The 21,229-nt window shown below is 50.2% G+C and overlaps 1 protein-coding gene across 1 annotated transcript in view; it reads left to right on the top strand.

Annotated features, from left to right (window-relative positions):
* Positions 1-3,207: 3,207 nt before the first annotated feature.
* LOC308143242 (uncharacterized protein) overlaps positions 3,208-21,229 on the top strand; it is a gene marked incomplete at its 3' end in the record, with an annotated part of 24,465 nt that continues 6,443 nt past the window's right edge. Inside the window, exons 1-18 of the mRNA XM_080513981.1 lie at positions 3,208-3,309; positions 4,636-4,735; positions 4,835-4,897; positions 6,181-6,189; positions 6,271-6,327; positions 7,034-7,082; positions 7,228-7,254; positions 7,324-7,381; positions 7,515-7,542; positions 10,678-10,733; positions 10,849-10,928; positions 11,026-11,148; positions 12,104-12,145; positions 12,935-13,054; positions 16,276-16,483; positions 16,591-16,627; positions 20,811-20,976; positions 21,141-21,229. The exon at positions 21,141-21,229 is cut by the window's right edge and continues 87 nt beyond it. Of these exons, the coding sequence (XP_080370107.1) occupies positions 3,229-3,309; positions 4,636-4,735; positions 4,835-4,897; positions 6,181-6,189; positions 6,271-6,327; positions 7,034-7,082; positions 7,228-7,254; positions 7,324-7,381; positions 7,515-7,542; positions 10,678-10,733; positions 10,849-10,928; positions 11,026-11,148; positions 12,104-12,145; positions 12,935-13,054; positions 16,276-16,483; positions 16,591-16,627; positions 20,811-20,976; positions 21,141-21,229 (1,393 nt within the window). The 5' untranslated portion in view covers positions 3,208-3,228. The remainder of the gene's footprint in view (positions 3,310-4,635; positions 4,736-4,834; positions 4,898-6,180; positions 6,190-6,270; positions 6,328-7,033; positions 7,083-7,227; positions 7,255-7,323; positions 7,382-7,514; positions 7,543-10,677; positions 10,734-10,848; positions 10,929-11,025; positions 11,149-12,103; positions 12,146-12,934; positions 13,055-16,275; positions 16,484-16,590; positions 16,628-20,810; positions 20,977-21,140) is intronic.

The following is a 21,229-nucleotide window of genomic DNA, read 5'->3' as shown; positions in this document are numbered from 1 at the left end:
GTGAGACACAAAGAGAGAAATTCCTCCGTGAGACTGAGAAAGTGAAAAGTATTTGATTCCCCTCACGGTCAGGGGGGGGGGCAGTGTTTACCAGGGGGGGGCAGCATTGGCCGGAGGGGGCAGTATTGGTCGGGGGGGGCAGCATTGGCCGGGGGGGGCAGCATTGGCCAGGGGGGGTAGCATTGGCCAGGGGGGGCAGCATTGGCCGGGGGGGGTAGCATTGGCCGGGGGGGCAGTATTGGTCGGGGGGGTAGTATTGGCCGGGGGGGCAGCATTGGTCGGAGGGGGGGGGCAGCATTGGCCAGGGGGGGGGCAGTATTGGCCAGGGGGGGCGGTATTGATCGGGGGGGGGGGGCAGTATTGGCCAGGGGGGGCAGCATTGGCCAGGGGGGGCAGCATTGGCCGGGGGGGGTAGCATTGGCCGGGGGGGCAGTATTGGTCGGGGGGGGTAGTATTGGCCGGGGGGGGCAGCATTGGTCGGGGGGGGGGCAGCATTGGCCAGGGGGGGGGGCAGTATTGGCCAGGGGGGGCGGTATTGATCGGGGGGGGGGGGGCAGTATTGGCCAGGGGGGGCGGTATTGATCGGTGGGGGGGGCGGCAGTATTGGCCAGGGGGGGAAGTATTGGCCGGGGGGGGGGGGATGTACCAGACCTCCCCCCCCCCCCCCCCGGTCGCCCCCGGCCCTCCATGAGCAAAGTTCCAAACCAAACGACCCTGAACTGACTCTCCACCTGGTTTACAGCCTCTTATCACTGCCGTCACCATGGCAACCGCTACAAACAGGAACGACAATCAAACTGGGCCCCGTCCAGTGTTGCCATGGTGTGTGTGTGTGTGTGTGTGTGTGTGTGTGTGTGTGTGTGTGTGTGTGTGTGTGTGTGTGTGTGTGTGTGTGTGTGTGTGTGTGTGAGCCGCCACACTGAGCAGTGCAGTTCACCAACCCGCCACCAGAGGGTCACATGACTCCACTTCACCGGAGTTCAGTTGACGTCTGTAACCATGGCAACGAGCCTGAACAGTCCTGCTGGTTCAACCAGGGAGTCGGTCTGAGTTCTCAGGTCCTGGTCCCGGGTCCTGGTCTCAGGTCCTGGTCCCGGATCCCGGGTCCTGGTCTCAGGTCCTGGTCCGGGATCCCGGGTCCTGGTCTCAGGTCACCCCGGTTTCAATCCGGTGTTTTGCTGACTCAGCTCTAAACCTGGTTAATCCAGATCATCCCCAGCAGGGCAACAGGGCCCGTTTTAGCAGGTCCACCGAGTCCTCCACCAGAACACCTGGACCCGGTCCTCCAGGGACCAGCACCAGACCTCGGACCTGTTTAACATGACCCACAACCAGAACCAGAACCAGAACCACAACCAGAACCAGAAAGGATCCAGCACGAAGTTTAAACTAGAGCCTGCAGTGGGACACTAAACCAGGACCAGGACCAGGACCACGTTAGAACCAAACAAATCCAGTTCCACCAGACCCAGAATGAGACCCAGAACCAGGAAGCGACCAGGACCCGCACTGGGTCAGACGGTGTGTTGTCCTGGTCTGTCGCGTCATGTTTCAGTAATCTGAGTAATCTGATTACTCCAACTATTCCGCCCTTCATCCAGTTGTAATCCTGTTAGGAGCTCCTGAGTTCCTCAGTAATCCTCCTACTGTCCCTGGAGGGTCTGGTTCTGCAGGTCTGTCCCTGGAGGGTCTGGTTCTTCAGGTCTGTCCCTGGAGGGTCTGGTACTGCTGGTCTGTCCCTGGAGGGTCTGGTACTGCTGGTCTGTCCCTGGAGGGTCTGGTACTGCTGGTCTGTCCCTGGAGGGTCTGGTACTGCTGGTCTGTACGATGCTGCTGGACCCCGACTGAACAGTTCAGGTAGGACCAGAATAGTTACTGACGGTCTTTAGTTACTGACGGTGTTGACTGATGTGTCAGTCATGTCAGTCTGTAGTGTTTCTGTGTGTGTGTGTGTGTGTGTGTGTGTGTGTGTGTGTGTGTGTGTGTGTGTGTGTGTGTGTGTGTGTGTGTGTCCACAGAGGATGTTGAGTTGGGTGGTGAAAGTCGTGTTTAGTTACTGTATTTAGTTACTGACTGTGTTTAGTTACTGACGGGTGTTGACTGATGTGTCAGTCATGTCAGTCTGTAGTGTTTCTGTCAGTCACGTCAGTCTGTAGTGTTTCTGTCAGTCTGTGGTGTTTCTGTCAGTCACCTCAGTCTGTAGTGTTTCTGTCAGTCTGTAGTGTTTCTGTCAGTCTGTAGTGTTTCTGTCAGTCTGTGGTGTTTCTGTCAGTCACCTCAGTCTGTAGTGTTTCTGTCAGTCTGTAGTGTTTCTGTCAGTCTGTAGTGTTTCTGTCAGTCTGTGGTGTTTCTAGTGTTTTTTTCTGTCAGTCACGTCAGTCTGTAGTGTTTCTGTCAGTCTGTAGTGTTTCTGTCAGTCACGTCAGTCTGTAGTGTTTCTGCCAGTCTGTGGGTTTCTGTCAGTCACCTCAGTCTGTAGTGTTTCTGTCAGTCTGTAGTGTTTCTGTCAGTCACGTCAGTCTGTAGTGTTTCTGCCAGTCTGTGGTGTTTCTGTCAGTCACCTCAGTCTGTAGTGTTTCTGTCAGTCTGTAGTGTTTCTGTCAGTCTCTGGTGTTTCTGTCAGTCACCTCAGTCTGTAGTGTTTCTGTCAGTCGTGTCAGTCTGTAGTGTTTCTGTCAGTCACGTCAGTCTGTGGTGTTTCTGTCAGTCGGTAGTGTTTCTGTCAGACACGTCAGTCTGTCGCGTGTTTCTGTCAGTCTGTAGTGTTTCTGTCAGTCTCTGGTGTTTCTGTCAGTCACCTCAGTCCTGTAGTGTTTCTGTCAGTCGTGTCAGTCTGTAGTGTTTCTGCCAGTCTGTAGTGTTTCTGTGTCGTTTCAATAAAGTTGTGGTGTTTGAAGGTCTCAGGTTCTCTAACTAGATGATCCTCTGGCCTGATCACTTCCTGTTTGTGTTGCCGTGGCGACACGTCAGGCGTCTGGTCAGTAGTTGTTTCAGAGCTGCAGTGGAGCCTGTGATTAGAGCTAATCAGAGCTAATTCAGAACGACACTCACACACACACACACACACACACACACACACACACACACACACACACACACACACACACACACACACACACACACACACAGTCATCCCTAATGTGTGTGTGTGTGTGTGTGTGTGTTGTGTGTGTGTGTGTGTGTGTGTGTGTGTGTGGTGTGGTGTGTGTGTGTGTGTGTCCACAGAGGATGTTGAGTTGGGTGGTGAAAGACGTTCCTCATCCACCTGAACTTCCGGCCAAAAGCAGTGAGGAGCAGAAAGAAGCCCCGCCCCCGCCAAGGCCCCCGCCCCCCGCCGTTGTAAGCCACGGCCTTCCTCCCTGTCAGAGGTTGGTAGCGCCGCCAGGCAGGGGGCGACAGAGAGCAGAGACGCGGGGTTTGTTGACGGGAAACGACTTTGTGTTTGAAACAGGAGAAGAAGGTGAAGTTTCTGGACGAAGTCCAGGTCGAAGGTAAAGAACGACTTCCTGTCGTTTCGTCTTCGTTCTTCTGAGTCGTTCTCGACTTTTAACACTTTTTTTTTAGCCCCGAAAAGTGAAAACCCAGACAGGAAGTGCAGCCGGCCGCTGGGAACGGGTGAGTTCTTCCCTGCTGACTCAGCTGCTTCTTGATCTAGCAGACAGTTAGCAGTGGAGCTAGCAAACAGCTCTAGCTGCTTGCTAGCTTTAGCTGCTAACTGTTTGTTAGCTCTAGCTGTTCGCTAGCTCTAGCTGTTTGCCAGCTTTAGCTGCTAACTGTTTGTTAGCTCGAGCTGTTTGCTAGCTTTAGCTGCTAGCTGTTTGTTAGCTCTAGCTGTTTGCTAGCTCCAGCTGCTAACTGTTTGTTAGCTCTAACTGTTTGCTAGCTTTAGCTGCTAACTGTTTGTTAGCTCGAGCTGTTTGCTAGCTTTAGCTGCTAGCTGTTTGTTAGCTCTAACTGTTTGCTAGCTTTAGCTGCTAACTGTTTGTTAGCTCTAGCTGTTCGCTAGCTCTAGCTGTTTGCCAGCTTTAGCTGCTAACTGTTTGTTAGCTCGAGCTGTTTGCTAGCTTTAGCTGCTAGCTGTTTGTTAGCTCTAGCTGTTTGCTAGCTCCAGCTGCTAACTGTTTGTTAGCTCTAACTGTTTGCTAGCTTTAGCTGCTAACTGTTTGTTAGCTCGAGCTGTTTGCTAGCTTTAGCTGCTAGCTGTTTGTTAGCTCTAACTGTTTGCTAGCTTTAGCTGCTAACTGTTTGTTAGCTCTAGCTGTTCGCTAGCTCTAGCTGTTTGCCAGCTTTAGCTGCTAACTGTTTGTTAGCTCGAGCTGTTTGCTAGCTTTAGCTGCTAGCTGTTTGTTAGCTCTAGCTGTTTGCTAGCTCCAGCTGCTAACTGTTTGTTAGCTCTAACTGTTTGCTAGCTTTAGCTGCTAACTGTTTGTTAGCTCTAGCTGTTTGCTAGCTTTAGCTGCTAACTGTTTGTTTGTACTAGCTGTTTGCTAGCTCCAGCTGCTAACTGCTGCTGCAACTATTAACATAGCCATTCATCTAACCATTAGCATAGCCGTTCAGCTAGCTGGCTGTCATTAGCGTCAGGTCTCCAGGTGGGTTCTGGTACCGACTCAGACCGATCTGTTCTGGTTCCAGTCCCGGTCCCCCCCGTCCCAGACCGGAGTCCTGACGTGGATCAGCGGCACTCTGCCTCGACCCCCCATCTCCCCGGTACTGAGCCGGGCCGAGGTCCAAGGTTAGACCAGAACCCGGACCAGTGACTGAACCCGGACCACTGAGTCCAGACTGAACCCGTTCTCCACGTTGTCTCTTTGTGTTTGTCCCCGGGTCTCAGGACGAGTCTCCAGCGCCGGACAGGTAACACTCAGCCTCACCGAGTCTCTGTCCCCCGTCCTCAGTAGACCTTGAAGACCCCTGCCAAATACTGAGCTGCCCCGTCTGGCGGCTGGCGGGCTACACGCCAGATAGTGAGCTGCCCTACCTCAGCTTGCAGCAAGCAGACTGCCAAATAATGAGCTGCTTCATTATACCATCAACCGACCAGTTGCCAGATAGTGAGCTACTACATACTCCCTCTGGGGCTGGCTGCCAAATAGTGTGCTGCTTTAAAAAGACCCCCCATGGACCAAAGTATGTCAGAGTGAACAACAGGATGCCAAATACTGAGCTGTCTGGAGCAGCGCCCCCTGGTGACTGTCTCCCCCCCCCCCCCCCCCCCCCCCCCCCTCAGGAAGGGTGTGGTCTCCTGGTTCTCTCTCGGCCTGGAGAAGGTGGTTCCTCAACCTGACCTGAAGAGTAGAGAAGCTCCTGCAGCCGCCCAGCAGCCGGCCCAGGTGACATCATCATGACATCATCATGACATTATCATGACATCATCATGACATCATCATGACAGCATCATGACATTATCATGACATTATCATGACATCATCATGACAGCATCATGACATCATCATGACATTAATCATGACACCATCATGACATCATCATGACATCATCATGACAGCATCATGACATTATCATGACATTATCATGACATCATCATGACAGCATCATGACATTATCATGACATCATCATGACATCATCATGACAGCATCATGACATTATCATGACATCACCATGACATCATCATGACATTATCATGACATCATCATGACATCATCATGACACCATCATGACATCATCATGACAGCATCATGACATCATCATGACAGCATCATGACATCATCATGACATCATCATGACACAACACAGCGTCTAGTTTAGAGTCCAATAGTAGAACAAAGTCTCCTGAGTCAACCTGCGCGTCTCCTCCACCCTCCACCCCTCCACTCCTCCACTCCTCCACTCCTCCACCCCTCCACTCCTCTACTCCTCCACCCCTCTACTCCTCCACCCCTCCACCCCTCCACCCCTCCACTCCTCCACCCCCTCCACTCCTCCACACCTCCACTCCTCCACCCCTCTACTCCTCCACTCCTCCACCCCTCCACACCTCCACTCCTCCACCCCTCCACACCTCTACTCCTCCACCCTCCACCCCTCCACACCTCCATTCCTCCACTCCTCCACCCCTCCACCCCTCCACACCTCCATTCCTCCACTCCTCCACTCCTCCACCCCCCCTCAGGTGTGTGACGTGTGTCCCGCTGTGTGTCCTCAGGTGTGTGTCCCTGCAGCAGCTCCAGGTGAGCCTTCAGGGACCTTCAGGGACCTTCAGGTGAGTCGTTACCTGTCCAGGTGTTCACCTGTCTGCCGCTGTGCTGCAGAGTCACTGGTGACTGTGGTGGAGGCGGAGCCAGGGGACGGCAGGCCCCACCCCCCAGGTGAGAACCACTGCCATGTGATCAGATTACACTCCCAACACACATAACACAACCGTGTGTGTGTGTGTGTGTGTGTGTGTGTGTGTGTGTGTGTGTGTGTGTGTGTGTGTGTGTGTGTGTGTGTGTGTGTGTGTGTGTGTGGTGTGCAGGGTGATGAACTGGATCAAGCAGGTGGTTCCTCAGCCTCAGGAGCTTCATGGTCGAGTGAAAACAGAGGAGAGTGAAGCTTCGAAAACAGGTAATCAGTAATCTATTACTGGCCTCAGTAATCTATTACTGGCTGGCAGTAATCTATTGCTGGCCTCAGTAATCTATTGCTGGCCTCAGTAATAGATTACTGGCTGGCAGTAATCTATTACTGGCCTCAGTAATCTATTACTGGCTGGCAGTAATCTATTACTGGCCTCAGTACTCTATTACTGGCCATCAGTAATCTATTACTGGCCTCAGTAATCTATTACTGGCCTCAGTACTCTATTACTGGCCATCAGTAATCTATTACTGGCCATCAGTAATCTATTACTGGCCTCAGTACTCTATTACTGGCCTCAGTAATCTATTACTGGCCATCAGTAATCTATTACTGGCCATCAGTAATCTATTACTGGCCTCAGTAATCTATTACTGGCCATCAGTAATCTATTACTGGCCTCAGTACTCTATATTCTGTAATCTGGTGTACTGAGTCTGATTGGTTCATTTACAGCTGAAGCTCCGCCCACAACAACCAGCAGGCCAACCAATGAGACACACAGGTGAGAAACTCTCTCTCTCTCTCTCTGTCTCTCTCTCTCTCTCTCTCTCCCCTCTCTCCTCTCTCTCTCTCTCCTCCTCTCTCTCTCTCTCTCTCCCCTCTCTCTCTCTCTCTCCCCTCTCTCATCTCTCTGTTTCCCCCTCCAGGACTAAAGAAGTGGATCAACAGTCAAAGTGAGTAAAGTTTTTACTCGAGTACTTTTGTTTGTAACATGAAAGTAAAGTCCTGGTGTTTGTTTGCAGTGTGATGGGCTGGATCGTCACCGGGCTGGAGCGTCTGCTGCCTCAGCCTGTGGTCCAGGTGACACACACACACACACACACACACACACACACACACACACACACACACACACACACACACACACACACACACACACACACACAGTGGCTCTGCATATTTTAGAGAATCTTTTGTGTTGTTGTTTTTTCAGGACACTTTGAGTGACGATGTGCAGAGAAGTGAGTGTAACACAACAACACAACAACACTGTAACATAACAACCCTTTAATACAACAACACAACACTGTAACACAACAACACTGTTATACAACAACACAACACTGTAACACAACAACACTGTGATACAACAACACAACTACCCTTTAATACAACACTGTAACACAACAACACTGTTATACAACAACACAACACTGTAACACAACAACACTGTTATACAACAACACAACACTGTAATACAACAACACTGTAACACGACAACACAACTACCCTTTAATACAACAACACTGTAACACAACAACACAACACTGTAACACAACAACACTGTGACACAACAACACTGTGATACAACAACACAACTACCCTTTAATACAACAACACTGTAACACAACAACACTGTAACACAACAACACTGTGACACAACAACACTGTAATACAACAACACAACAACCCTTTAATACAAAAACACTGCAAAACTGTAACACAACAACACTGTGACACAACAACACTGCAACACTGTAACACAACAACACTGTGACACAACAACACTGTGACACAACAGCACTGTGATACAACAACACTGTGATACAACAACACAACTACCCTTTAATACAACAACACTGTAACACAACAACACAACACTGTAACACAACAACACTGTGACACAACAACACTGTAATACAACAACACAACAACCCTTTAATACAACAACACTGCAAAACTGTAACACAACAACACTGTGACACAACAACACTGTAGTACAACAACACTGCAACACAACAACACTGCAACACTGCAACACTGTAACACAACAACACTGTGACACAACAACACTGTGACACAACAACACTGTAGTACAACAACACTGCGACACAACAACACTGCAACACTGTAACACAACAACACTGTGACACAACAACACTGTGACACAACAACACTGTAGTACAACAACACTGCAACACTGCAACACAACAACACTGTAGTACAACAACACTGCAACACAACAACACTGCAACACTAACACAACAACACTGTGACACAACAACACTGTGACACAACAACACTGCAACACAACAACACTGTAACACAGTAACACAACAACACTGCTACATGATGACACAGTAACACAACAACACTGCTACATGATGACGCAGTAACACAACAACACTGTAACACAGTAACACAACAACACTGCTACATGATAACACAGTAACACAACAACACAGTAACACAACAACACTGCAACACAACAACACTGTAACACAGTAACACAACAACACAACAACACTGCTACATGATGACAGAGTAACACAACAACACTGTAACACTGCAACACAACAACACTGTAACACAGTACCACAACAACACTGCTACACAACAACACAGTAACACAACAACACAGTAACACAACAACACTGTAACACAACAACACTGTAACACTGCTACATGATGACACAGTAACACAACAACACTGTAACACAGTACCACAACAACACTGCTACACAACAACACAGTAACACAACAACACTGTAACACTGCAACACAACAACACTGTAACACTGCAACACAACAACACTGTAACACTGCAACACAACAACACTGTAACACTGCAACACAACAACACTGTAACACAACAACACTGTAGCACTGCTACATGACGACACAGTAACACAACAACACTGTAACACAGTACCACAACAACACTGCTACACAACAACACAGTAAAACAACAACACAGTACCACAACAACCTGACTCCTCCTCTTCCGGCTCGTTGACACGAAGGATTTCAGGTTTTGGATCCGTTCACAGAGAACTTGAGCTCAGAGTCACTGAAAACACAACTTTTTGAAAATGCTCCGTCGTCATGGAGACGGAGGAAACTGGTTCTGGTCCTGGTCCTGGTCCTGGTCCTGGCCACCACATTGGTAGTAACTAGCCGTTGTGCACATGCTCAGTAGAGCCCATCAGAAGCACGTCCCTCTTCTGCAGGGGGGCGGGGCGTCAGTGGGGAGGCGGAGTCTAACCCGGCGTCTCTGCTCCTTGTGTTTCAGGGGGGGAAGTCGCCAGAGCCCCTTAAAACAAAAGGACCAGAGCCGCTGACTCAGCAGCAGCCCCCCGACACTTACCCGTGTTCGAGTCCACGTCCTGGTCCAGCAGCAGGCCTTCAGGCTGCAGCTCGTTACCATGGAGACCATCTGACTTGTTCTGGGAATCCAGGAAGTTGGTCACATGATCTATGTGTAGCTACCAAATTCGGTTGTTGTTAATGTGACTGTCAAAGTAAAACCACCAAGGTGGCTTGTTATTACGGTGACTGTCAAAATAAAACCACCAAGTTGGGTTGTTATTATGGTGACTGTCAAAATAAAACCACCAAGTTGGATTGTTATTAATGTGACTGTCAAAATAAAACCACTAAATTGGATTGTTGTTACAGTGATTGTCAAAATAAAATCACCATTTTGGATTGTTTATACACTGACTATCAAAATAAAAGCACCAATTCCAAGAGAAAATGGACTGGGCGTCATGACACCACAGAGGAAACTTTCTGATTGGCTCTACTGAGCATGTGCAGAACCAGGAGTTCTTACAGCCGCGGTGCGCAGGACCTGGATTAGGACCAGGGCCTGGATCAGGACCAGGACCTGGATCAAGATCAGAACCAGGACCAGCGTTTCCTTCCTTAAATCTTCACTTTGGGCTACAAACATCAAGTTAACGTTCCTCCTGTGACTGACTCAAAACACCACCTGCTGGTACGGACTGGTACTGCAGGACCAAACAGGTCCACAGCCTGCTGTAGTTTCCTCGGCTTTTATTATTATTATTATTATTATTATTATTATTATTATTATTATCATTATCAGTATTATTATCATTATTAATATTACTATTTTATTATTATTATCATTATTATTATTGTTATTATTATTAGATTTTTATTATTATTATTATTATTATTATTATTATTAGATTTTTATTTTTATTTTTTATTTTATTTTTCATCATAATTATTTATTTATTTTTTATTATTGTCATTATTAATATTATTATTATTGTTGTTATTATTATTATTATTATTGTTATTGTTGTTATTCTGTCCCTCTGATGCTGCTCTTCCTTCCTGTTCAGTCCATCTGGTGCAGAAGAAGACCGACCTGGTTCTGGAGGATGTGGAGGAGCAGGAGGTGGAGGTGGGTCCTCCACACACACACACACACACACACACACACACACACACACACACACACACACACACACACACACACACACACACACGTGATTTTCTGTTGCTTGTTCCAGAAAGAGGCGGTCCAGACTGAAGGTGTAGCCACAGTGACGGAGAGCAAGAAGGAGGCGGCGCTCGCTCACATGGAGGAGAGGTCAGACACACTCACACACACACACACACACACACACACACACACACACACACACACACACACACGGTTCTGACGGGTCATGTGGGTGTGGTTCCAGCCTGGAGGCGGCCCGCGTGGCGGAGGAGGCGGCCATGAGGGCGGCGGAGGAGGCGGTGCGACAGCTGGAGGTGGAGCACTCGGCCAAGGTCGTCATAGAAACTGTGCCGGAGGCCAGCGAGCAGTAAGTCGCTGACCAATCAGCATCCGGCTCAGTGACCTCAGTCGGGTTCAGGGCCCGTTGCCACGGCAACGCTTTCAAGCGACAGCAACAGAACTTTTGTAGTTCATGCTATAGCATGCTAGCGGTTTATAGCATCTGAGTCGTTTGTAGCATGTTAGCAGTTTAGCATGTCAGCAGTTTGTAGCGTGCTAGCAGTTTATAGCATGCTAGCAGTATATAGCATGTCAGAAGTTTGTAGCGTGCTAGCAGTTTATAGCATGTTGGCAGTTTATAGCATGCTAGCAGTATATAGCATGTTAGTAGTTTGTAGCGTACTAGCAGTTTATAGCATGTTAGTAGTTTGTAGCGTGCTAGCAGTTTATAGCATGTTAGTAGTTTGTAGCGTGATAGCAGTTTATAGCATGTTAGTAGTTTGTAGTGTGCTAGCAGTTTCTAGCATGTTAGCAGTTAGTAGCGTGCTCGTAGTTTATACCATGTTAGCACTTTATAGCCTGCTAGCAGTTGATGGCATGTTAGTAGTTTGTAGCGTGCTAGCAGTTTATAGCATGTTGGCAGTTTATAGCATGCTAGCAGTATATAGCATGTCAGCAGTTTGTAGCGTGCTAGCAGTTTATAGCATGTTGGCAGTTTATAGCATGCTAGCAGTATATAGCATGTTAGTAGTTTGTAGCGTACTAGCAGTTTATAGCATGTTAGTAGTTTGTAGTGTGCTAGCAGTTTATAGCATGTTAGCAGTTTGTAGCGTGCTAGCAGTTTATAGCATGTTAGTAGTTTATAGCGTGCTAGCGGCACATAATGTCCTAGTGGTTTAATAGCATCAATAACAATAATAATAATTACAGTGGACCAACATGAAAACTACATCAGTTTCAGTGTTTCTTCCATCGCCGTGGAAACAGAGATGTTTGGTTTCCTCATGTTGCTCCAGTCGGTGACGGATGTTTGTCGTCCACAGGCTGCCCAACATCCTGGAGGAGGAGAACGAGGACGATCCGGAGTGAGTGGTTCTGACTTTCATTCATTCCGCTCACAAAACTATAAATAGACGGCGTCTTCACGGCGCCATCTACTGGCTGGATACTGGCTTTGATGTTTATGAGAAACACCAAAAGTAAAACCGATTAAATTATGTTCTGATAAAATATCAAGAGAGAGATAGTTCATACATCACCAGCAACTTCATCACTGGCAACTTCATCACCAGCAACTTCATCACCAGCAGGGTTAGCCAGATGTTGGCCAGTAGTTTAACGACTCAGTAGTGCTGAGCTGTGCTACATGCTACATGCTAAAAAGTTTTGAGATTCAAACACCAGTGATGCTACATGCTACATGCTAAAAAGTTTTGTGGTTCACACACCAGTGATGCTACATGCTGCATGCTAAAAACTTTTGAGATTCACACACCAGTGATGCTACATGCTACATGCTAAAAACTTTTGAGATTCACACACCAGTGATGCTACATGCTACATGCTAAAAACTTTTGAGATTCACACACCAGTGATGCCACATGCTACATGCTAAACATGATTCAAGCGACTGCCCCCGTCACCACCAGCGCCTCTCTACAGTCTACGGTAGCATAGCGCAGAGCCGGGAGACGCTACGGTGAACAGCGATATTAAACAATCAGTGAACAATCGAACCCGCAGCCTTTTCCTGCCTTGCTCAGGAGACGGCATCTCTCCGGCTGCTCGAGAAGCTCGGTGTCAGTCCGTGTGGTGGAAAGTGGTGCTGCACCTCCAGCCTCCTGACTCTTTGTGGTTTGCTGCTCGTCGTTCAGGCTGCAGAAGCTGCAGGAGGACAGTGACGACGTCGCCGCCATCTTGAATCCTGAGGAAACTAAAGTTGCAGCAGGAGACACAAAAGTGAAAACTCTCCAGTACGTGAAGCAGATCCAAGCGTCAGCTGCAAACCGCCACGACACTGCAAACTGCTAGCTCGCTGTAAACTGCTAGCTCGCTGCAAACTGCTAGCCCGCTGTATACTGCTAGCTCGCTGCAAACTGCTAGCCCGCTGTAAACTGCTAGCTCGCTGCAAACTGTTAGCCCGCTGTAAACTGTTGGAGGCTGTAAACTGCTAGCTCACTGCAAACTGCTAGCTCGCTGCAAACTGCTAGCCCGCTGTATACTGCTAGCTCGCTGCAAACTGCTAGCCCGCTGTAAACTGCTAGCTCGCTGCAAACTGTTAGCCCGCTGTAAACTGTTGGAGGCTGTAAACTGCTAGCTCGCTGTAAACTGCTAGCTCGCTGCAAACTGCTAGCCCGCTGTATACTGCTAGCTCGCTGCAAACTGCTAGCCCGCTGTAAACTGCTAGCTCGCTGCAAACTTTTAGCCCGCTGTAAACTGCTAGCTCGCTGCAAACTGTTAGCCCGCTGTAAACTGTTGGAGGCTGTAAACTGCTAGCTCACTGCAAACTGCTAGCTCGCTGCAAACTGCTAGCCCGCTGTAAACTGCTAACTCGCTGCAAACTGCTAACTCGCTGCAAACTGATAGCTCGCTGCAAACTGCTAGCCCGCTGTAAACTGTTACCTCGCTGCAAACTGTTAGCCTGCTGTAAACTGTTGGAGGCTGTAAACTGCTAGCTCGCTGCAAACTGCTAGCCCGCTGTAAACTGCTAGCCCGCTGTAAACTGCTAACTCGCTGCAAACTGCTAACTCGCTGCAAACTGCTAGCTCGCTGCAAACTGCTAACCCGCTGTAAACTGCTAGCTCGCTGCAAACTGCTAGCCTGCTGTAAACTGCTAGCTCGCTGCAAACTTTTAGCCCGCTGTAAACTGCTAGCTCGCTGCAAACTGTTAGCCCGCTGTAAACTGTTGGAGGCTGTAAACTGCTAGCTCACTGCAAACTGCTAGCTCGCTGCAAACTGCTAGCCCGCTGTAAACTGCTAACTCGCTGCAAACTGCTAACTCGCTGCAAACTGATAGCTCGCTGCAAACTGTTAGCCCGCTGTAAACTGTTGGAGGCTGTAAACTGCTAGCTCACTGCAAACTGCTAGCTCGCTGCAAACTGCTAGCCCGCTGTAAACTGCTAACTCGCTGCAAACTGCTAACTCGCTGCAAACTGATAGCTCGCTGCAAACTGCTAGCCCGCTGTAAACTGTTAGCTCGCTGCAAACTGTTAGCCTGCTGTAAACTGTTGGAGGCTGTAAACTGCTAGCTCGCTGCAAACTGCTAGCCCGCTGTAAACTGCTAGCTCGCTGCAAACTGTTAGCCTGCTGTAAACTGTTGGAGGCTGTAAACTGCTAGCTCACTGCAAACTGCTAGCTCACTGCAAACTGCTAGCCCGCTGTAAACTGCTAACTCGCTGCAAACTGCTAACTCGCTGCAAACTGCTAGCTCGCTGCAAACTGCTAGCCCGCTGTAAACTGCTAGCTCGCTGCAAACTGTTAGCCCGCTGTAAACTGCTAGCTCGCTGCAAACTGTTAGCCTGCTGTAAACTGTTGGAGGCTGTAAACTGCTAGCTCGCTGCAAACTGCTAACCCGCTGTAAACTGCTAGCTCGCTGCAAACTGTTAGCCTGCTGTAAACTGTTGGAGGCTGTAAACTGCTAGCTCGCTGCAAACTGCTAGCCCGCTGTAAACTGCTAGCTCGCTGCAAACTGTTAGCCTGCTGTAAACTGTTGGAGGCTGTAAACTGCTAGTTCACTGCAAACTGCTAGCTCGCTGCAAACTGCTAGCCCGCTGTAAACTGCTAACTCGCTGCAAACTGCTAACTCGCTGCAAACTGCTAGCTCGCTGCAAACTGCTAGCCCGCTGTAAACTGCTAACTCGCTGCAAACTGCTAACTCGCTGCAAACTGCTAGCTCGCTGCAAACTGCTAGCCCGCTGTAAACTGCTAACTCGCTGCAAACTGCTAACTCGCTGCAAACTGCTAGCTCGCTGCAAACTGCTAGCCCGCTGTAAACTGCTAGCTCGCTGCAAACTGTTAGCCTGCTGTTAACTGTTGGAGGCTGTAAACTGCTAGCTCGCTGCAAACTGCTAACCCGCTGTAAACTGCTAGCTCGCTGCAAACTGTTAGCCTGCTGTAAACTGTTGGAGGCTGTAAACTGCTAGCCCGCTGTAAACTGCTAGCTCGCTGCAAACTGCTAGCCCGCTGTAAACTGCTAGCTCGCTGCAAACTGTTAGCCCGCTGTAAACTGCTAGCTCGCTGCAAACTGTTAGCCTGCTGTAAACTGTTGGAGGCTGTAAACTGCTAGCTCGCTGCAAACTGCTAACCCGCTGTAAACTGCTAGCTCGCTGCAAACTGTTAGCCTGCTGTAAACTGTTGGAGGCTGTAAACTGCTAGCTCGCTGCAAACTGCTAGCCCGCTGTAAACTGCTAGCTCGCTGCAAACTGTTAGCCTGCTGTAAACTGTTGGAGGCTGTAAACTGCTAGTTCACTGCAAACTGCTAGCTCGCTGCAAACTGCTAGCCCGCTGTAAACTGCTAACTCGCTGCAAACTGCTAACTCGCTGCAAACTGCTAGCTCGCTGCAAACTGCTAGCCCGCTGTAAACTGCTAACTCGCTGCAAACTGCTAACTCGCTGCAAACTGCTAGCTCGCTGCAAACTGCTAGCCCGCTGTAAACTGCTAACTCGCTGCAAACTGCTAACTCGCTGCAAACTGCTAGCTCGCTGCAAACTGCTAGCCCGCTGTAAACTGCTAGCTCGCTGCAAACTGTTAGCCTGCTGTTAACTGTTGGAGGCTGTAAACTGCTAGCTCGCTGCAAACTGCTAACCCGCTGTAAACTGCTAGCTCGCTGCAAACTGTTAGCCTGCTGTAAACTGTTGGAGGCTGTAAACTGCTAGCCCGCTGTAAACTGCTAGCTCGCTGTAAACTGCTAGCCCGCTGTAAACTGCTAGCCCGCTGTAAAGTCCAAGGACACTATAAACCACAAGAATGCTGTTAACCGCTAGGACGCTACATGCTGTAAACTGCTAGGATGCTATAAACCGCTAGGACCAGGAGCAGAGTTCCATCAGTTTCCAGAGAGGGAGTCTACCTCTCTCTACTTCTCTCTACCTCCCCCTGCCTCCCCCTCTCTCTCTATTCCAACCCGGGGTGGAGGATCTACTTCCTGTCTGCAGGAGGACAGGAGGACAGGAGGACGGCAGGTCAAACTCTTTCTTGTCTCTCGTGTCTTTGCAGCTGCTTGCTGGACGTCTGTCCAGCGGAATCCGTCCCTCAGATGGACCCGTCCCCCCCCGCGGACCCCCCGGCCCGCGGGTCCGACGTCTCCCCGTCCTCCACGGACGTGGAACCGGGGTCGGAGCGCGGGGACGTGGACACGCCGTCCTCCCGGCCAATCACGGCGCAGCCGGGAGCCACGGTGGCTCCGCCCCCGTCCACGGATCAGGTGAGACGTTCCACAGTTGACCTGAAGGAACCCCGAAGCTGAAGGTTCCGACCCGCCGCCCTGCGTGGAACCGCCATGTTCTCCTGAACCTGAGTTTTCCTCCTCAGGCGGACGACGCCGCGGAGCAGCAAGGCGGCCATGGAGGTAAGGGTTCCAGGTTCCTGCAGAACCGCGTTCCTAAGGCCAGGTCAGGTTGTTCCACACACCTGGTGTTCCTGTGAAACACTGCAGACCCAGAATGTTCTACAGGTTCCTGTCCTGCAGTGTGGCAGAACATCTGGGACCTGTAGAACACATGCAGAACATCTTGAGAACACCTGCAGAACATCTAGAGAACACCTGTAGAACACATGTAGAACATCTGGAGAACACATGCAGAACATCTGGAGAACACCGGTAGAACACATGCAAAACATCTGGAGAACACCTGTAGAACATCTAGAGAACACCTGTAGAACACATGCAGAACATCTTGAGAACACCTGCAGAACATCTAGAGAACACCTGTAGAACACATGTAGAACATCTGGAGAACACATGCAGAACATCTGGAGATCACTTGTAGAACACATGTAGAACATCTGGAGAACACCGGTAGAACATCTGGAGAACACCGGTAGAACACATGCAAAACATCTGGAGAACACCTGTAGAAAACCTGGAGAACATCTGGAGAACACTGTGTGCGTGTGTGTGTGTGTGCGTGTGTGTGTGTGTGTGTGTGTGTGCGTGTGTGTGTGTGTGTGTGTGCGTGTGTGTGTGTGTGTGTGTGTGTGTGTGTGTGTGTGTGTGTGTGTGTGTGTGTGAGTGTGTGAGTGTGTGTGTGTGTAACGCTCCCTCTCCTCCTCCAGTTCCCTCCATCCGGAGGTTCCTGCTTGGGTTCCCGCTCGCCGCCGCCTCCTTCCTGCAGCGCCGCCGCCGATGGGCTGAGGCTGGCCCCGCCCCCCCGCCGCTGCCCCACCCCCCCGCCCCCCCGCCCCACCTCCTCCACCGGCTCCAGCAGGAGCTGCTGCGGCTCCTCCAGGAGGCGCGCCTCTTCTGCAGCGGCTTCATCAGCCGCCTCAAAGGCCTTCACTCCAACTCCCAGCATGCTCAGCAGCCTTAAGCCCCGCCCCCTCGCCTCACTGCCCAGTAGAGAACCTGGACCTGTCAATCAAACCTCCTCTAAGTGCCTCTGAGCATCTTCCTCCTGCTCCTCCTCCTCTTCTTTAGGCTCCTCCTCTTGCTCCTCCCCCTGCTGGTGCCCCTCCCCTCCACCTCCTCATGCTCCTCCTCTGCCCATTGCTCCTCCCCCTCCTCTTCTTCATGCTCCACCTCTCCTCCTCCTCCTCCTCCCCCCCTTCTTCATGCACCTCCTCCTCCTCTTCTTCATGCTCTTCCTCCTCCTCCTCCTCCTGCTCCTCCTCCTCCTCCCCCCTCCCCCTCCTCTTCTTTATGCTCCTCCTCCTCCCCCATCCCCCTCCTCTTCTTTATGCTCCTCCTCCTCCTCCCCCTCCCCTCCTCTTCTTCATGCTCCTCCTCCTCCTCTTCTTCATGCTCTTCCTCCTCCTCCTCCTCCCCCTCCTCTTCTTTATGCTCCTCCTCCTCCCCCTCCCCCTCCTCTTCTTCATGCTCCTCCTCCTCCTCCCCCTCCCCCTCCTCTTCTTCATGCTCCTCCTCCTCCTCTTCTTCATGCTCTTCCTCCACCTCCTCCTCCTCCTCCTCCCCCCTCCCCCTCCTCTTCTTTATGCTCCTCCTCCTCCTCCCCCTCCCCCTCCTCTTCTTCATGCTCCTCCTCCTCCTCTTCTTTATGATCCTCCTCCTCCTCTTCTTCATGCTCCTCCTCCTCCTCCCCCTCCCCCTCCTCTTCTTCATGCTCCTCCTCCTCCTCTTCTTCATGCTCTTCCTCCTCCTCCTCCTCCTCCTCCCCCTCCCCCTCCTCTTCTTCATGCTCCTCCTCCTCCTCTTCTTCATGCTCTTCCTCCTCCTCCTCCTCCTCCCCCCTCCCCCTCCTCTTCTTTATGCTCCTCCTCCTCCTCCCCCTCCCCCTCCTCTTCTTCATGCTCCTCCTCCTCCTCTTCTTTATGATCCTCCTCTTGCTCCTCCCCCTGCTTGTGCCCCTCCCCTCCACCTCCCCATGCTCCTCCTCCGCCAGTTGCTCCTCCTCCTCCTCTCCCTACTCTTCTTCATGCTCCTCCTCCTCCTCTTCTTTATGATCCTCCTCTTGCTCCTCCCCCTGCTTGTGCCCCTCCCCTCCACCTCCCCATGCTCCTCCTCCGCCCGTTGCTCCTCCTCCTCCTCTCCCTACTCTTCTTCATGCTCCTCCTCCTCCTCTTCTTTATGATCCTCCTCTTGCTCCTCCCCCTGCTTGTGTCCCTCCCTCTCCTCCTCCTCATGCTCCTCCTCCGCCCGGTGCTCCTCCTCTTCCTCCTGCTCTTTCTCTCTCTCCTATTTCTTGTCGTCTCTTTGCTCCTGCTCCACCTGCACCTCCTGCTGGTGCGCCTCCTGCTGATGCGCCTCCTGCTGATGCACCTCCTGCTGATGCACCTCCTGCTGGTGCGCCTCCTGCTGGTGCGCCTCCTGCTGATGCACCTCCTGCTGATGCGCCTCCTTCAGGTGATCCTACAGCAGGAGGATGTTTTTGGTGGTAAAAGTTTCAGACTGAAGCAGTAAATCAACAGGAAACAGATCAGAACCTTTCAGTGTAAAATAGAAACAATAATAAAGATTCTACTTCAGAGTAAAACTAAAGAAGGTGAAATAACTTTTCTGTTTCAATTTACTGGATTTATTCAATTCATTTAAGTGTGTTTAATTCTGTTTAGTCTATTTGAGTAGTTTTAAAGTGGGTCAGTAAAGTTAGTGACTAGTTGACCTGGAGGAGGAGAACTAACTGACTCTAGGTCGGTAAAGTTAGTGACTAGTTGACCTGGAGGAGGAGAACTAACTGACTCCAGGTCAGTAAAGTTAGTGACTAGTTGACCTGCAGGAGGAGAACTAACTGACTCCAGGTCAGTAAAGTTAGTGACTAGTTGACCTGCAGGAGGAGAACTAACTGACTCCAGGTCAGTAAAGTTAGTGACTAGTTGACCTGGAGGAGGAGAACTAACTGACTCTAGGTCAGTAAAGTTAGTGACTAGTTGACCTGGAGGAGGAGAACTAACTGACTCCAGGTCAGTAAAGTTAGTGACTAGTTGACCTGCAGGAGGAGAACTAACTGACTCCAGGTCAGTAAAGTTAGTGACTAGTTGACCTGCAGGAGGAGAACTAACTGACTCCAGGTCAGTAAAGTTAGTGACTAGTTGACCTGCAGGAGGAGAACTAACTGACTCCAGGTCAGTAAAGTTAGTGACTAGTTGACCTGCAGGAGGAGAACTAACTGACTCCAGGTCAGTAAAGTTAGTGACTAGTTGACCTGCAGGAGGAGAACTAACTGACTCCAGGTCAGTAAAGTTAGTGACTAGTTGACCTGCAGGAGGAGAACTAACTGACTCCAGGTCAGGAAAGTTAGTGACTAGTTGACCTGGAGGAGGAGAACTAACTGACTCCAGGTCAGTAAAGTTAGTGACTAGTTGACCTGCAGGAGGAGAACTAACTGACTCCAGGTCAGGAAAGTTAGTGACTAGTTGACCTGCAGGAGGAGAACTAACTGACTCCAGGTCAGGAAAGTTAGTGACTAGTTGACCTGGAGGAGGAGAACTAACTGACTCCAGGTCAGTAAAGTTAGTGACTAGTTGACCTGCAGGAGGAGAACTAACTGACTCCAGGTCAGGAAAGTTAGTGACTAGTTGACCTGGAGGAGGAGAACTAACTGACTCCAGGTCAGTAAAGTTAGTGACTAGTTGACCTGCAGGAGGAGAACTAACTGACTCCAGGTCAGGAAAGTTAGTGACTAGTTGACCTGGAGGAGGAGAACTAACTGACTCCAGGTCAGGAAAGTTAGTGACTAGTTGACCTGGAGGAGGAGAACTAACTGACTCTAGGTCGGTAAAGTTAGTGACTAGTTGACCTGCAGGAGGAGAACTAACTGACTCCAGGTCAGTAAAGTTAGTGACTAGTTGACCTGCAGGAGGAGAACTAGTTAGTTCAGGTTGTTTCTGTTCAATCAGGTAACTTCACTTCCTGTTTCAGTTCTTCTAATTGATTTAAGAATCAAGTTGAGTTTAGTTTTGATTGGAACAAAACATTTTAACTACCGAGGTTCTGAGTTTGTTTTTACACAAAATAGTTTTAATAAGTTTAGTTCTTGTTGGGATGTTGATTTGCTCAAACAGCAACTTTTACTGTGAAAATGTGTCATTTATTTGTGGAAAATCATTAACGTTGGTTCTGCCTCCGGGTCCTGGAGGTCCTGGAGGTCCTGGGGGTCCTGGGGGTCCTGGAGGTCCTGGAGCTCCACAGCTGAAGGTGGAGGATGTGGACCACGATCTAGTTCCTGGAAAAGGACTCAACATTCCCCAGATCATCACCACACCTGAACCTGACGGAGGAGCGCTGACGGTGCCACGCTTCAGGTAGCTGCAAGTAGTTACTGTGGTTACTACGGTAACATGGTTACCACGGTTACTACGGTAACATGGTTAATGTTGTTACTACTGGTAATACTACAGAAAAGCCGAAAGGAGTCCTTGTTTGTCAGGAGAGCTGTTGAACATGAGACCACGCCCCCTCACGGCAGACCACGCCCCCTCACAGACGACCACGCCCCGTCACAGAAGACCATGCCCCCCACATCAGATCACGCCCTCTCACAGCAGACCACGCCCC

The sequence above is a fragment of the Blennius ocellaris genome (genome assembly GCF_963422515.1).
Source record: "Blennius ocellaris genome assembly, chromosome: 18".
NCBI lineage: Eukaryota > Metazoa > Chordata > Actinopteri > Blenniiformes > Blenniidae > Blennius > Blennius ocellaris.
The sequence above is the reverse complement of the archived record's forward strand: the minus strand, read 5'-3'. Positions and strand labels throughout refer to the sequence as shown.